Below are 17,498 nucleotides of genomic sequence, written 5' to 3' on the forward strand. Positions count from 1 at the left end.
TAGAGGGTATCATGCTTAGCGAAATAAGTCAATCGGAGAAAGACAATTATCATATGATCTCCCTGATATGAGGGAGAGGAGATGCAACATGGGGGTTAAGGGGGTAGGAGAAGAGTAAATGAAGCAAGATGGGATTGGGAGGGAGATAAACCATAAGTGACTCTTAATCTCACAAAACAAACTGAGGGTTGCTGGGGGGAGGGGGGTTGGGAGAGGGGGGTGGGGTTATTATGGACATTGGGGAGGGTATGTGCTATGGTGAGTGCTGTCAAGTATGCAAACCTGGCGATTCACAGACCTGTACCCCTGGGGAAAAAAATATATGTTTATAAAAAATAAAATTTAAAAAAATTTAAATGTAAAAAAAAAAAAAAACTAATGATGTACTACATGCTGGCTAATTGGACATATTAATAAAAATTTTAAAAATTTAAAAAAAAAATAAAAAAAATAAAGAAAATAAAAAGCCACTCCTCCCTGACAAAAAAAAAAGCACTAGGTCTTGACAATTCAATATCACAGGAAAATTTCAAACAAATCTCTAAAAGCAAATAATTCTAATGCCATTTAAATTATTTCAGAGCATAGAAAAAGAAAATCTGCTAATTTTTTTTATGACACTTAAGACTTGTGACCCATCACCCCAAATTCATAGGTTGAAGTCTAATCCCCAATGTGACTACATTTGGTAACAGAGTCCATAAGGAGCTATTTAAAGTTATTTAGATGAGGTCATAAAGGTGGTGCCCTAATCTGTTCTCTTCTTATGATGACACCAGTTCTATCAGACACTAGAGAGTTCTTTCCTTGACACACAGACGAAAGGCCACATCAGGACACAGCAAGACAACAGCCATTTGCACTCCAGGAAGACAAGCGTCATCAGAAATGAAGCCTGTTGAAACACTGGTCTGGGATTTCTAGCCTCCAAAAATGTAAGAAAATGAATGTCTGTTGTGTATGCAATCCAGTCTCTGGTATTTTGTTATGGCAGCCCTAATAGACGAATATATGAAAAATAAGCACACTATGGACACCAAAAAAACTGAGTTTAAAATACCTAAAACAAACAAAAAAAAACACCTAATATCCTATGATATTGATATAAATATCCAAAATGAAATAGTAACAAAATAGAACAAATAGGGTTTACTTCAGGAATGTAAGTATAATTTGATATTAGTAAATCTATTAAGATTTATAAACAGATCGAGGAAAAAAATAATTTCCATAAATGCTCAAAGGCATTTAAAGATTTTCAAAACGTATCCCTGATTTAAGAAAAAACAAGTAAACAAAAAAACAAAAATTAAAATAAGAAACAGTTGAAGCTCTCTTTTTACATGAAAAAAAGATAAAACTAGAAAGCACTAATTACATTCTCTGAAATCAGGAATAAGACAAGTATGCCCACAATCACAACCATTACTCATCACTGCATTTGACAAAATATGGAGTTACAGACACACAATTGGACAAGAGAAAGAGCATAAAATAACTGCAAAGGAAAAGACAGAACTATTTCATGTAATCATTATTTGGAGACGACAGCAGAGTCAAAGGACTCTAAGCTCACCTTATCCCATGGATACAAGAAGATAACACATCAGTGTAAATAACCCAGAAAACAATCTGAAGACTGGAAGAATAAATTCCACAACTAAAGGTAAAGGAGAGGACACATCAAAGAAGGTAGGAAGGACAAAGACACAGTTGGGAGAGAAACAGACCATGGCCAACCATGGTCGGGAGGAAGCCAGTGGCTGGGTAAGGGAGAAAAACTGACTTTTATGCTGAGAAGCCCACACAGGGAAGATGACTCCCCATAGTATTTGGCTTTGAAATTGAAAGGGGCTGGATTTTTTTTTGCATTCTTAAAATCAGCAGAACTTAAAGCCTGGAATTTTAAAAATTGGAGGGTTGGGCTCTGGGAGAGCCCAAAGGGCCTTAGGAAGCAGAGTCCCACCCTTAAGGACAACACAACAAACAGCAGATGGACATACAGCCTGGAAACAGCAATTTGAAAAACAATGAGGGCAAACAAGAGGGAGAGTGATTTACTACTTCAGAGCATGACTCAGAGAGGTAGGGATCAAGGGGACACCCCTCCAGAAACTATCATGCACCATTTCCCTCCCCCAAACCCCCAGCATAAACACAAGGCCATTGAAGGGACCAGCTCAGTGTGGACACTAACTTGCTTACACCAAGCCCTGCTTCCTCCATGCTTCAGTGGATTCATCCATCCCAGACTTGCTTCAGTCCCCCAGAAGACTGATACAAACCACACCAACTCATCTCTCCACCAGCACATTCTCCAGGACCTCAGTTCTGGCAACAAAAGCAGGTCTCAATTTGCCAGCAGACCAGCAGACACCTGGTTAAAATACACCCCCCACCCCCGGGATGAAACACCACCCACAACAGTCAAAGACAGCCTCTGCAGACAAGTGGACTGAAGGAAAAAGACATCAGGACTCAACAGATATCACAGATATCAACAGAAGAGGCAGCACATGTAAGAGATATTCCCTGAAGTATCAGACCCTTGGGAACAGGGACACTACACAGCAGGGCACTACAGGACCTCTTCCTCATAAGGCCATTACCTTCAAGACCATGAGACAGAGCTGACTCCAAACACACAGAAACACAGAGTTAGACAAAATAAGGAGACAGAGGAATATGTCCCAAATGAAAGAACAGGACAAACCAAGCAAGAGACCTAAGTGAAACAGATAAAACTAATACCCCTGATAGCGAATCCAAAGATCATAAGATACTCACTGGACTTAAGAGTGCAGGGTATCAATGAGACCCTTAACAAAGAGATAAAAAAAGACCCAGTCAGAGATGATGAACACAATACATGAAATTTAAAATAAAGATGATGGAATAAATAACAGGCTAGATGAAGTAGAGGAATGAACTAATGACCTGGAAGACAGAAATGAAAAGTAACCAAGCTAAGCTGAGCTAACAAGAGAGGGAAAATTACATCAACTGAGAACAGTCTTTGAGAACTCAGTGATTCCATCAAGCATAGTAACATTCACATTACACAGTTCCAGAAGAGATAAAAAGGGCAGGAAATTTATTTGAAGAAATAATAACTAAAAACTTCCCTCATCTGGGAAAGAAAACAGATAGCCACATGTAGGAGGTACAGAAAGGCACCCTTCCCTCCCAAAATCAACATAAAGCAGTCTACACCAAGACACACAGTAATTAAAATGGCAAAAAGCAGTGACAACAAAAAATTTTAAAAGCACCAAGAGAAGACACTGTATACAAAGGGAAACCCCATAAGGCCATTAGTGGATTTTTAAGGAGAAATTCTGCAGGCAAGAAGAAAGTGGCATAATATATTCAAAGTGCTAAAAGGGAAAAATCTGCAGCCAAGAATACTCTATCCAGCAAGGCTATTACTCAGAATAGAAGGAGAGATAAAGAGTTTCTCAGACAAACAAAAACTAAAGGGTTCGTGACCACTAAATAAGCCCTGCCAGAAATATTAAAGGGGACTCCTTGAGTGGAAAAGAAACGATAAGTGAGAGTATGAAAAACAGAAAAGACAAAAGCAATAAAAATGAAGAGTTCCATAAAAATCAGTCAAGGGATTCACAAAATAAAAGGATGTAAAATTTGACACCATATACCTAAAACATGGGGGACAGAGGAGTAAACAATGCGTTCAAACTTAAGTGACCATCAACTTAATATAGACTGCTATATGCAGAAGATACTATATATAGACCTAATGGTAACCACAAATTAGAAACCAGTAATAGATATACAAAGAATAAAGAGAAAGGAATCCAAGTATATCATTAAAGAAAACCAACAAACTGTGAAAGAAAAGAACAGAGAACTAAAAGAACCACAAAACAAGTAACAAAATGACAATAAATACATACCTATCAATAATTAGTTTGTAAATGGACTAATAAACATTTTAATCAAAAGACCATGGTGATGGAATAGATAAAAAAGCAAGACCTATCTATGTGCTGTCTACAAGAGACTCATTTCAGACCTAAGGTTATCTGTAGATTCAAATTAAGGGGATGGAGAAACATTTACCATGGAAATGGGTGTCAAAAGCAAGCTGAGGTATCAATACCTATAATCAGACAAAACAGACATAAAGACAAAAAAGGACTGTAACAAGAGACAAAGGACACCACTATAATAATAAAGACACTCCAACAATAGGCTATAACAGTTGTAAATATTTACACACACAATATGGGAGCACCCAAATACATAAAACAGTTACTAACATAAAGGAAATAATCAACAGTAACACAATAATAGTAGGACACTTTAACACCCCACTTACATCAATGGACAGATCATCCAAACAGAAACTCAACAAGGAAATAGTGGTTTAGAATGAAACACTGGACCAGATGGATTTAACAGATATATTCAGAACATTCCATCCTAAAACAGAATACACACTCTTTTTAAGTGAATATGGAACATTCTCCAGAACAGATCTCATATTAGACCACAAAGTCACAAATTCAGAAAGACTATAGTCTTATCATGCACCTTTTCCAACCACAACACTATAAAACTAAAAATCAACCATAAGAAAAAAACCTGGAAGGAACACAAATACATGAAGGTTAAATAATATGCTATTAAACAACAAATGTGTCAACCAAGAAATCAAAGAAGAAATAAAAAATTACATGAAAATGAAAACACAACAGTCCAAAATTTGGGGTATGCAGCAAAAGCAGTTCTAAGAGGGAAGTTGATAGCAATATTTCAAGAAGCAAGAAAATTCTCAGATAAAGAACCTAACATTACACAGGAAGGAGCTAGAAAAAGAAAAAACAAAACCTCAGATCAGCAGAAGGAACAAAATAATAAAGCTTAGAATAGAAATAAATGATGTAAAAACTAAAACAATAGAACAGATCAATGAAACCAGGAGCCAGTGCTTTGAAAAGATCAACTACGAGCCAAATTCATTTTTCAAAAGGTCGGGGGGTAGGGGGTACCTGGGTGACTCAGTCGGTTGAGTATCCAACTCTCAATTTTGACTCAGATCACGATCTCAGGATGGTGGGACTGATCATGTCAGACTCCATATTCGGTGTGGAATCTGCTTATTCCTCTCCCTCTGCTCCTCCCCCAACCTGCACACACTCCCGCTTGCTCTCTCTCAAATAAATGAATAAAATATTTTAAAAATTTTAAAAATGAGAGAGAGGTGCCTCAGTGACTCAGTCAGTTAAGCGTCTGATTCTTGACTTCAGCTCAGCTCAGGTCACGATCTCAGGGTTGTGAGATTGAACCCAATATCACATTCCATGCTCACCTGGGAGTCAGCTTGAAATTCTCTCCCACTCTCCCTCGCTCTCTCAAATAAATAAGTCTTTAAAAAAAAAAATTTTTTTTAAGACAAAAAGAGAGACAGGAGACAACAAACAAATGAAATGACAACAACAAATGAAAGAGGAGAAATAACACCCAACACCACAAAGATACAAACAATTGTAACACATTATGAAAAATTGCATGCCAACAAACTGGACAACCTAGAAGAAATGGATAAATTCCTAGAAACCTTTAACCTACCAAAGTGAAGCAATAAGTAACAGAAAATCTGAATAGGCTGATAACTAGCAAAGAAACAGAGTCCGTAATCCCAACAAACAAAAGTCCAGGACCAGACAGCTTCACAGGTGAATGTGACAAACATTTAAAGAAGAGTTAATACTTAGTCTCAAATTACTCCAAAAACAGAGGATTAAGGAAAACCCAAATTCATTCTTTGAGACCAGTATCACCCTGACACCAAAACCAGATAAAGACACCACCAAAAAAGAGAACTACAGGCCAATATCCCTGATGAACATAGAAGTAAAAAAATCGTCCAATCCCCAGCCTGATCACATTCTCTCTCTTTTTTTCCTTTGTTCAACCAACTTCTTTTCAATTCCTTTTTTAAAATCTTTAATTTTCATCTTTACAGTCATATTGCATCCCTTATTGTGTTTACCATTATTTTTATATATATGTAAGTTTCTCCTTCTTTAAAATTCTGGCAGGCAGTTTCTTTTAACACACCAAAACACACCCAAAATCAAGTGTGTGGCTCTGTTCTATTCATCAGCCTAATCATACTTTTTTCCCTTTCTTCTCCCCCTGGTTTCGGGTCTCTTCTGTTTTGGTTAGTGTATATTTTTCTGGGGTCATTGTTACCCTTCTAACATTTTGTTTTCTCATTCATCCAGTCTTCTGTAGATAAAATGACAAGGCAGAAAACTCACCTCAAATAAAAGAACAAGAGGCAGGACAGACTGCTGGGGACCCTATCAATATGGACATTAGTAAGATGTCAGGATTAGAATTCAGAATGATGATTGTAAAGATGCTAGTTGGGCTTGAAAAAGCATAGAACATGCTAAAGAACACTTTCTGGAGAAACAAAATCCCTTTCTGAAGAAATTAAAGAACTAAAATCTAACTAAGTTGAAATCAAAAAGGCTATTAGGAAGGTGCAGTAGAAAATGGAGGCTCTCACTGCTAGGATAAATGAGGCGGAAGAGACAATTAGTGATATGGAACACCAAATTATGGAAAATCAAGAAGCTGAGAATGAGAAAAAGAGAGATAAACAACTACTGGATCACGTGGGAAGAATGTGAGAGGTAAGTGATACCATAAGATGAAACTATATTAGAATAATTGGGATCCCAGAAGAAGGAGAGAAGGGGGTAGAAGGTATACTGGAGCAAATTATAGCGGGCAAATTCCTTAATGTATGGAAGGAAACAAGCATCGAAATCCAGGAGGCACAAGAACCCCCCCCAAAATCAATAAAAATAGGTCCACACCACATCATCTAATAGTAAAACTTAGAAGTCTCAGTGACAATGAGAAAATCCTGAAGGCAGCTCAGAAACCAGTCTGTAACCTACAATGGTAGAAATATTAGATTGACAGCAGACCTATCCACAGAGACCTGGCAGGCCAGAAAGGACTGGCATGATATATTCAGAGCAGGAAACAAGAAAAATATGGAGCCAAGAATACTAAATCCAGCTAGGCTGTCATTGAAAATAGAAGGAGAGATAAAGAGCTTCCAGGACAAACAAAAACTAAAAGAATTTGCAAACACCAAACCAGCCCTACGGGAAATATTGAGAAAGGTCCTCTAAGCAGAGGAAGCCTAAAAGTAACATAGACTAGAAAGAAACAGAGACAATATACAGCAACAGTCACCTTACAGGCAATACAATGGCACTAAATGCATATCTTTCAATAGTTACCCTGAATGTAAATGGGCTAAATGCCCCAATCAAAAGACACAGGGTATCTGAATGGATTAAAAACAAACAAACAAACAAACAAACAAACCAAGACATCAATATGCTGGCTGCAAGAAATTCATTTTTAGACCCAAAGACACCTCCAGATTTAAAGTGAGGGGGTGAAAAACAATTTACCAAGTTAAAGGACATCAAAAGAAAGCTGGGTGGCAATCTTTATATCAGATAAATTAGATCTGAAGCCAAAGACTATAATACGAGATGAGGAAGGACACTATATCATACTTAAAGGGTCTGTCCAACAAGAAGATCTAACAATTTTAAATATCTATGCCCCTAACATGGGAACAGCCAATTATATACCAATTAATAACAAAACCAAAGAAACATCCCAATAATGCAATAATAGTAGGGGACTTTAACACCCACCTCACGGAAATGGACAAATCATCTAAGCAAAAGATCAACAGGAAAATAAAAGCTTTAAATTACACACCGGACCAGATGGACATCACAGATATATTCAGAACATTCCATCCCAAAGCCACAGCATACACATTCTTCTCTAGTGCACATGGAACAGTCTCCAGAATAGATCACATCCTGGGTTATAAGTCAAGTCTCAGCCATTATCAAAAGATTGGGATCATTCCCTCCATGTTTGCAGACCAGAATGCTCTGAAACTAGAGCTCAACAAGAGGAAAATTGGAAAGAACTTAAATACATGGCAGCTAAAGAGCATCCTACTAAAGAATGAATGGGTCAACCAGGAAATTAAAGAATTGAAAAAATTCAGGAAAGAAATGATAATGAAAACACAACTGTTCAAAATCTGTGGGACACAGCAAAGGCAGTCCTGAGAGGAAAGTATATAGCAATACAAGCCTTTCTCAAGAAACAAGAGAGGTCTCAAGTACACAACCTAACCCTATACCTAAAGGAGCTGGAGAAAGAACAGCAAAGAAAGCCTAAACCCAGCAGGAGAAGAGAAATCATAAAGATCAGAGCAGAAATCGATGAAATAAAAACCAAAGAACAGTAGAACAAATCAATAAAACTAGGAGCAGTTTCTTTGAAAGAATTAATAAGATTGAGAAAGCCCTGGCCAGACTTCTCCAAAAGAAAAGAGAAAGGACCCAAATTAATAAGATCATGAATGAAAGAGGAGAGATTACAACCAACGCCAAAGAAATACAAACAATTATAAGAACATATTATGAGCAACTATATGCCAGCAAATTTGACAATATTGAAGAAATGGATGCATTCCAAGAGACAAATAAACTACCAAAACTGAACCTGGAATAAATAGAAAACCACAGACCCAAAACCAGTAAAGAGACTGAAGCAGTTATCAAAAATCTCCCAACAAACAAGAGCCCCGGGCCAGATGGCTTCCCAGGAGAATTCTACAAAACATTTAAAGAAGAATTAATACCTATGCTCTTGAAACTGTTCCAAAAAAATGGAAATGGAAGGAAAACTTCCAAACTCATTGTATGAGGCCAGCATTACCTCGATCCCAAAACCAGACAAAAGACCCCATCAAAAAGGAGAATTACAGACCAATATCCCTGATGAACACGGATGTGAAAACTTTCACCAAAATACTAGCCAATAGGATCCAACGATATATTAAAAGGATTAGAGGTGCCTGGGTGGCTCAGTGGGTTAAAGCCTCTGCCTTCAGCTCAGGTCATGATCTCAGGGTCCTGGAATCAAGCCCCACATCAGGCTCTCTGCTCCCCATGGAGCCTGCTTCCTCCTCCCTCTCTCTCTCTCTCTCTCTCTCTCTGCCTGCCTCTTTGCCTACTTGTGATCTCTATCTGTCAAATAAATAAATAAAATCTTAAAAAAAAAAAAAAAAAGGATTATTCACCACAACTAAGTGGGATTTATTCCTGGGCTGCAAGGTTGGTCCAACATCTGCGAATCAATCAATGTGATATAATACATTAATAAAAGAAAGAACAAGAATCATATGATACTCTCAATAGACACTGGAAAAGCATTTGACAAAGTACAGCATCCTTTCTTGATCAAAACTCTTCACAATGTATGATAAAAACCATCTATGAAAAACCCACAGCAAATATCACTCTCAATGGGGAGAAACTGAGAGCTTTTCCCCTAAGGTCAGGAACACGGCAGGAATGTCCACATCACCACTGCTATTCAACGTAGTACTAGAAGTCCTAGCCTCAGCAATCAGACAACAAAAAGAAATAAAAGGCATCTGAATAGGCAAAGAAGTCAAACTCTCACTCTTTGCAAATGATACAATACTTATGTGGAAAACCCAAAATACTCCACTCCAAAAATGCCAGAACTCATATAGGAATTCACTTACGTGTCAGGATATAAAATCAATGCACAGAAACCAGTTGCATTTCTATACACAAACAACAAGAGAGAAGAAAGAGAAATTAAGCAGTCGATCCCATTTACAATTGCACCCAAAACCATAAGACACCTAGGAATAAACCTAGGCAAAGAGGCAAAGACTCTGTACTCAGAAAACTATAAAGTACTCATGAAAGAAATGGGGGAAGACACAAAGAAATGGAAAAATGTTCCATGCTCATGAATTGGAAGAACAAATACTGTGAAAAGTATTTTCATGTTTAATGCAATCTACATGTTTAATGCAATCCCTACCAGAATACCACCCATTTTTTACAAAAAAATGGAACAAATAATCCTAAAATTTATATGGAACCAGAAAAGACCCTGAACATCCAGAGCAATGTTGACAAAGAAAGCCAAAGTTGGTGGCATCACAATTCCAGACTTCAAGCTCTATATTACAAAGCTGTCTTCATCAAGACAGTATGGTACTGGCACAGAAACAGACACATAGATCAATGGAACACAACAGAGAGCCCAGAAATAGACCCTCAACTCTATGGTGAAAAATAATCTTTGACAAAGCAGGAAATGGAAATGGAAAAAAGACAGTCTCTCCAACAAATGGTGTTGGGAAAACCAGACAGCCACATGCAGAAGAATGAAACTGGACCATTTCCTTACACCACACACAAAAATTGACTCAAAATGGATGAAAGACCTCAATGTGAGAACAGGAATCCATCAAAATCCTTGAGGAGAGCATAGGCAGCAACCTCTTCGACCTTGGCCGCAGCAACTTCTTCCTAGTAATATCGCCAAAGGCAAGGGAAGCAAGGGCAAAATGAACTATTGGGATTTCTTCAAGATCAACAGCTTTTGCACAGTAAAGGAAACAGTCAACAAAACCAAAAGACAACCGACAAAATAGAAGATATTTGCAAATGACATATCAGATAAAGGGCTAGTATCCAAAATCTATAAAGAACTTATCAAACTCAATACCCAAAGAACAGATAATCCAATCAAGAAATGGGTAAAAGACAGGAACAGACATTTCTGCAAAGAAGACATCCAAATGGCCAAGAGACACATGAAAAGGTGCTCAGCATCACTCAGCATCACTCGATACAAATCAAAACCACAGTGAGATACCACCTCACACCAGTCAGAATGGCTAAAAATAACCAGTCAGGGAATAACAGGTGTTGGTGAGGATGCAGAGAAAGGGGAAACCTCCTACACTGTTGGTGGGAATGCAAGTTGGTGCAGCCACTCTGGAAAACAGTATGGAGGTTCCTCAAAAAGTTTAAAATAGAGCTACCCTACAACCCAGCTATTGCACTACTGGGTATTTACACTTAAGATACAAATGTAATGGGCACCTGGGTGGCTCAGTGGGTTAAAGCCTCTGCCTTCAGCTCAAGTCATGATCCTAGGATCCTGGGATCGAGTCCCGCATTGGGCTCTCTGCTCAGCAGGGAGCCTGCTTCCTCCTCTCTCTCTCTCTCTCTGCCTGCCTCTCTGCCTACTTGTGATCTATCTGTCAAATAAATAAATAAATAAAAATCTTTAAAAAAAAAAAAAAAAAAGATACAAATGTAGTGATCTGAAGGGACATGTGTATCCGAATGTTTATAGTGGCGATGTCTACCATAGCCAAACTATGAAAAGAGCCTAGATGTCCATCAGCAGATAAATGGATAAAGAAGATGTGCTATATATATATATGTGTGTGTGTGTGTGTGTGTGTGTGTATATATACATATATATATATGAGTGTGTGTGTGTGTGCACACATATATATACAATGGAATACTACACAGCCATCAAAAAACCAGAATCTTGCCATCTACAACCACGTGGATGGAACTAGAGAGTATTATGCTAAGCAAAATAAGTCAATCAGAGAAAGACAAGTATCATATGATCTCACTGATTCAAGGAATTTGAGAAACAAAACAGGATCATAGGAGAAGGGAGGCAAAAAAATGAAACAAGCTGAAACCAGAGAGGGAGACAAACCATAAGGGACTCTTAATCTCAGGAAACAAACTGAGGGCTGCTGGAGGCAGCAGGGTGAGAGGGATGGGGTGGCTGGGTGATGGACATGGGGGAGGGTATGCACTATGTTGAGAATAAATAAATAAATAAAGCAAAAAATCCTCAGCAGAATATTAGCAATCCAAAACCAACAATACATTAAAAAAGAATCTAACACCACGATCGAGTGGAATTTAATCTCAAGATGCAAGGGTGGTTTAAAATTAGTAAAATAATCAGTGTCATACATCACATCAATAAGAAAAGGGATAAAAACCATATGATCATTTCAATAGATGCAGAAAAAACATGTAACAAAGTACAACATCCATTCACGATAAAAGCCCTCAATAAAGCAGGTTCAGGGGCTCTATGGGTGCCTCAGTCGGTTAAGTATCCAATCTTGAATTCAGCTCAGGTCATGATCTCAGAAATGTGAGAGTCCCATGTCAGCATGGATCCTGTTTTAGATTTTCTCTCTCCCTCCCTCTGCCCCTCCCCAGTAGCACATGTGTTCTCTCTAAAAGAAAAACAAAACTAGGAAACAAACCAAAATAATAACAAAGTAGGTTCTGTGGGCACATACCTCAACATAATAAAGGCCTTACATGAAAAACGCACAGTGAACATCATACTCAATGGGCAAACACTGACCTTTTTCCCTAAGGTCAAGCAAATAGGGATGTCCATTCTCACCACTTTTATTCAACATAGTACTGGAAGTGTTAGCTGTAGCAATCAAACAACAAAAAGAAATAAAAGGTACCTAAATTGGTAAGGAAGACGTAAACTCTCACTATTCGCAGATGGCAAGATACTATATAGAGAAAATCCTAAAGGCTCTATTGAAAAACAACTAGAGTTGATAACTGATTTCAGTAAAGTCACAGGATTCAAAATCCATGAGAGAAATCTGATGCATTTCTATACACTAATAATGAAGCAGCAGAAAGTGAAATTAAGAGAAAAATCCCATTTACCACTACACCAAAACCAATGAAAGACCTAGGAATAAACAACCAAAGAGGTAAAAGACCTACTCTGAAAACTATAAACCCCTGATGAAAGAAATTCAAGACAACACAAAGAAAGGAAAGACCCTTCCACGTTTATGGACTGGAAGAACAAATACTGTTAAAATGTCTATTAAGGAGGGCATGTGATGTAACGAGCACTGTGTATTCTGTAAGACTGCTGAATCACTGAATTCCACCTCTGAAACTAATAATACACTGTATGTTAATTAATTGAATTTAAATTTAAAAAATTTTAATGTCTATACTGCCCAAAGCTATCTACAGATTTAATGCAATCCCTATCAAAATACCAATAGCATTTTACACAGAGCTAGAACAAATAATCCTAAAATTTGTATGGAACTAAAGAAGACCCCCAAATATCCAAAGCAATCTCAAAACTGGAGAGATCACAATTCCAGACCAAGTTATATTACAAAGTTGTCATAATGCCACCAGTAGTATGGTACTGGCATAAAAATAAACACATAGATCAATGGAACAGAATAGAAAGCCCAGAAATAAACCCACAATATGGTCAATTAATCTTCAGTAAAGGAGGAATAAATATGGAATGGGAAAAAAACAGTTCCTTCAACAAACGGCATTGGGAAAAGTGGACAGCTACATGCAAAGCAATGACTAGTTTCTTGGGGCGCCTAGGTGGCTCAGACAATTAAGAATCCAACTCCGAATTTCAGCTTAGGTCTTGATTTCAGGGTCGTGAGTTCAAGCCCCACATTGTGCTCCATGCTGTTTGTGGAACACATGTTAAAATAAATAAGTCAAAATAAAAGAATGACTACTTTCTTTCACCATACACAAAAATAAACTCAAAATGGATTAAAGACCTAAATGTGGGGGGGATGGAGCCCCACATTGGGCTCTCTGCTCAGCAGGGAGCCTGCTTCCCCCATTCTCTCTGCCTGCCTCTCTGTCTACTTGTGATCTCTGTCTGTCAAACAGATAAATAAAATCTTAAAAAAAAAAAAGCTATATTCATGTAGTTAGTATACTATTACACTTTGAAAACTTTAAAAAATTAACAGTAAAAACTGTTACAAATAGACAACTTAATAGGCAATAGGAAAGAAAACTGATAGCAGAATCAGTAACTTAATGTACACAAAAAAAATGGTTAGAAGATAGAAAACACTCCCTTTACAGTAAAAAGGTAAGATGCTTAGGAATAAACTTAACAAAACATATGAAAAACCTATACAAGGAAATCTTTAGAAGAATCCTCAAGAGGAAAAGGTACACATTAACAAGTAAAAATGCAATCTATGTTTTTAGATTGTTTCAGATACATAATGACATCAATTATCCCAAGTTAGTACATGATTTTAAAAGGATCTCAAAATAAACAACAGGATTCCCTATTTCTACCACCACCACCACCCACAAAACAAAACAGATTTTAGAGTTCATATGGAAAAGCAAACAAGCAGGGAAAAAAACAGGGTTACAGAAGGGAGGGGGTGGGTAGGATGGTGGAACCACCTGATGGGTATTCAGGAGGGCATGTATTGTGATGCGCACAGGGTGTTATACACAACTAATAAATCACTAAATATTACAACAAAAGCTTACGATGTACTATATGCTGGCTAACTGGGAAAAAAAAAAAGAAGAAGAAGAAGAACTATCCCTATCAAATGTAAAAGCATCCATAAACTCTCAATAATGAAGGCATCATGGTAGCAGCTGAGTGTTGAAGAGAATGTGAAGCAACTAGAACCCTTAGATGCTGCGGGTGGGGGGTACCAATTGACATAATCCCTTGGAAAGCCCTTTGGCAATATCTACTAAAGTGAACACATGAGCACCTTATGACGTGGTACTTTCACTCCAAGGTATGAATCCAACAGAAATGTGTAATTTACTTACCAAATCACACAACGGAGTGTTCATATCAGAACTGTCTGTAACAGTCCTGAACTAGAAACCACCCAAATGCCCACCAACAGTAAATCAACTATGATCTTTCATACAAGAAGCTGAAGAGACCAATGAGAACAATACAGGCAAATCTCACAAATACAATGTTGAGTGAAAGAAGCAAGACACAGAACACCATAGGATTCCATTTATACAGTGGTTAAAAAATTTACAAACAAAAACTAATTTACACAGTCAAAAGTCAGGATGGTGGTTTCTCTCAGAGGCTTGTGTCGAAAGTCTTCTCTTTCTCTATGTGATGCACTTTGTTTGGGATCCGTTTGAGATACATTTTTTTGTTACTTAAGCAAACTATTTTTTCATAATGGTTACCTCTGTAACTATAACTATTTCATGCTTTATTCCCCTGGATTTAGCAACTAGAGAAGTCATTATCAGGTCTGTCATTCAAGAGGGAGAAAACCAGAGGCCAGATTCCAGTGAGGAGGAAAGAAAAGAAAAGAGGGCTTTAAATGAAAAGGGACGGAAGAATTTGGACAGCAATTAAACTGGGTTAAGAGGGGTTAAGAGGGATTTGGGCTAAGAGAGGGTTTTTTTTTTTAGCAGAAAAAAAAAAAAATCTATACACGCTTATATGTATTTATGGCTAGAGGGAGGAGTTAAAGGGAGAAGAAATTAAGAGATTTTGTCTAGTCAAGAAAGCAAGAATCAGATGGGGAAGGATGGAGTCTGAAGCTCAGGTAGAAGCATCTCATTCTGAGTCAGGGGAGACATGGAAGGACAGTGAGAGGGAGAAATGGTCCCTTACAGGGAATAAGAACTTAATACTCTCAAGTTTCTCCACGAAGGAAATGCCTAAGTCATCTCACCAGACTGGGAAGCATAGAAGAAAGGGGTTAGATCCAGCCTTAGAAAGTAAAGAAGATGAAAACAGGTGCTGAGGGAAGGTCAAACAAGCACACTGAGGGCCCAGCCTAACTAGAGTAGGGCTCGGGGGCTTTCCTCCAGCACCCACAGGTCCCACAGGCAGCTGGGGCTCTACAGAGCAAAAGGAAAATTAGGGGATCTGATGACAGAGACCCTATTTTACCTTCTTTGGACTAAAAACCTTTTTTGGACCTAAAACTACCCACGTCACATGTACTTTTGCTCTCCATCTCTCTAGAGAAACAAACGCCCACTGAGCGCAAGGTTCCAAACAAAGGTACCTAACAAAAAGTCTCCCTGGCCTCAACTCCAGGCTTTGGGGACACAGACCCTTCTCTATGCACCTCCCAGTGCTGTCTAATGACCCCTGAAATCTACTGGCCCAGTTGGCTCCTCTTCCCTCCAGCTCTCAAGTCCAGGAAAGCCAGTATGATGGCTACCACCACTAGCTCTTCCTAGAACACACTACTGAGTGGCCCCTGTCCTGTGCCCACCCACACTCTGCCCGGTTGTCCAGTGTCAAAGCCTGTGGGTTTCGTACTTCCTCCCTATGCCAAAGCACAGGGACCACAGATGTGGCTGAGCTAGCACAGACAAGACCAGCAAATGTGGCACTTACAGAATGTATGATGTCCACCATGTTGTAGGCTTTGGTCGATTCCAGGGGGACAACTGTGTCAAGCTCAGGAACCATACGGTCACTTTGGATAGAAAAAGAAGCAAATACAATCAGCACAGGAAGGGCCAGTGGCTGGAGGATGGGAGAAACTCCACAGGGTGAGGGTGGGGGGATGAGAGGATTCTGTCCCTGCTGGGCTTGCAAAGTATCCTGAAAGATGCATTCCTTTCTTACCACCATGTCAAACTGAGCCTGAGTTTGATAGTAACCCAAAAGATTTTTGTTTTGATTTATAGGGGGGAAAAAAAGCTTATTCTCCTGAATGTGGTTCCATCAATTATCCTCTCTCAGTACCTCCCACAGTATGGGGGGCACTATAGGACACTGCAGTCAAAACCACACTGTTCTGGCAAGTCCTGCTCTCACTTCCTGGGACGTTAAAAATAAAAGAATAAGGACTTGGAAATGCAAACTAAGAGTTCTGCTATTGAACACTGTGGATTCACATTCCGTTAGAAAATAAACCTGCTGGAGCTTCTGTAAAAAAAGAAAATGGCAGGCCCTCTCATGGGTAGAATCACTGAGGACTAACCAGTCACTTAGGCTCAGAGCTCTCTGTTTCCTCACGCATGTATGTGGCTGATCAGGGAGCCCGCCAGGGCCCACTCCCCCGCCACAGGCGGACTGTGCAGCAACATGCCCCTCTCCCGCATGCTCTCATCCCCTCCTGGCCCATGTGGGCAGGCAGGGGTTGTGCTGGCCCTGAAGTGTACACACCTCACCTGAGGACTGGTAAAGTCACATGCCCCATAAAGCCCAACTTCCCAGAGAACTCTACACTAGGGAACCGGGCATAGCTCTACTGGATCAAGTCTTCCCTTACTTTTCATCTGCTACTTATACATATAGTTACTCTGGGATCAAACTGGAAGGAGATATGGCTGGGCCTAATCAGGATATTAAGTCATTCCTAGGCCCCTGGGCCCTAATACATTCAAATGATGTCCTAAACTCTTCAAGAACCCCAAATAGTATAGCTCCTCAGAAAAGGAGGCCGTGCCCATCACTCTGGGCCTGTGACCACCCTCCCTTTCATGACTACACATAATACACCACTGGTTAGGTCCTCTGAGGAGTGGGGATGAGGCAGGTGGGAGCCCAGGTCCATCCCACAGAGCACTGTCCAAAAATGGCTTCTTCCTGTGAGACAGAATTCTAAATCTCTTCTATAAAACAAAGTCCAGGCCAAATGAGTTTGAAATAGTTTGAGTCTGAAGTTCGCACCTCAGAGTGGAAACAAAATGGAGATGAAAGCAGCCAGAGATCTGGAGCAATAGTTCCCCAGCTGAACC

At 39.0% G+C, this 17,498-nt stretch overlaps 1 protein-coding gene across 1 annotated transcript in view; it reads right to left on the minus strand.

Annotated features, from left to right (window-relative positions):
• The window catches only part of PCCB (propionyl-CoA carboxylase subunit beta), a 107,825-nt gene that overhangs the window by 43,790 nt on the left and 46,537 nt on the right, over positions 1 to 17,498 (minus strand). The window contains exon 9 of the mRNA XM_032869637.1: positions 16,147 to 16,228. Within this exon, the coding sequence (XP_032725528.1) occupies positions 16,147 to 16,228 (82 nt within the window). The remainder of the gene's footprint in view (positions 1 to 16,146; positions 16,229 to 17,498) is intronic.

The sequence above is a fragment of the Lontra canadensis genome, unplaced genomic scaffold, assembly GCF_010015895.1.
Source record: "Lontra canadensis isolate GAN:19392208 unplaced genomic scaffold, GSC_riverotter_1.0 scaffold38, whole genome shotgun sequence".
Lineage (NCBI taxonomy): Eukaryota > Metazoa > Chordata > Mammalia > Carnivora > Mustelidae > Lontra > Lontra canadensis.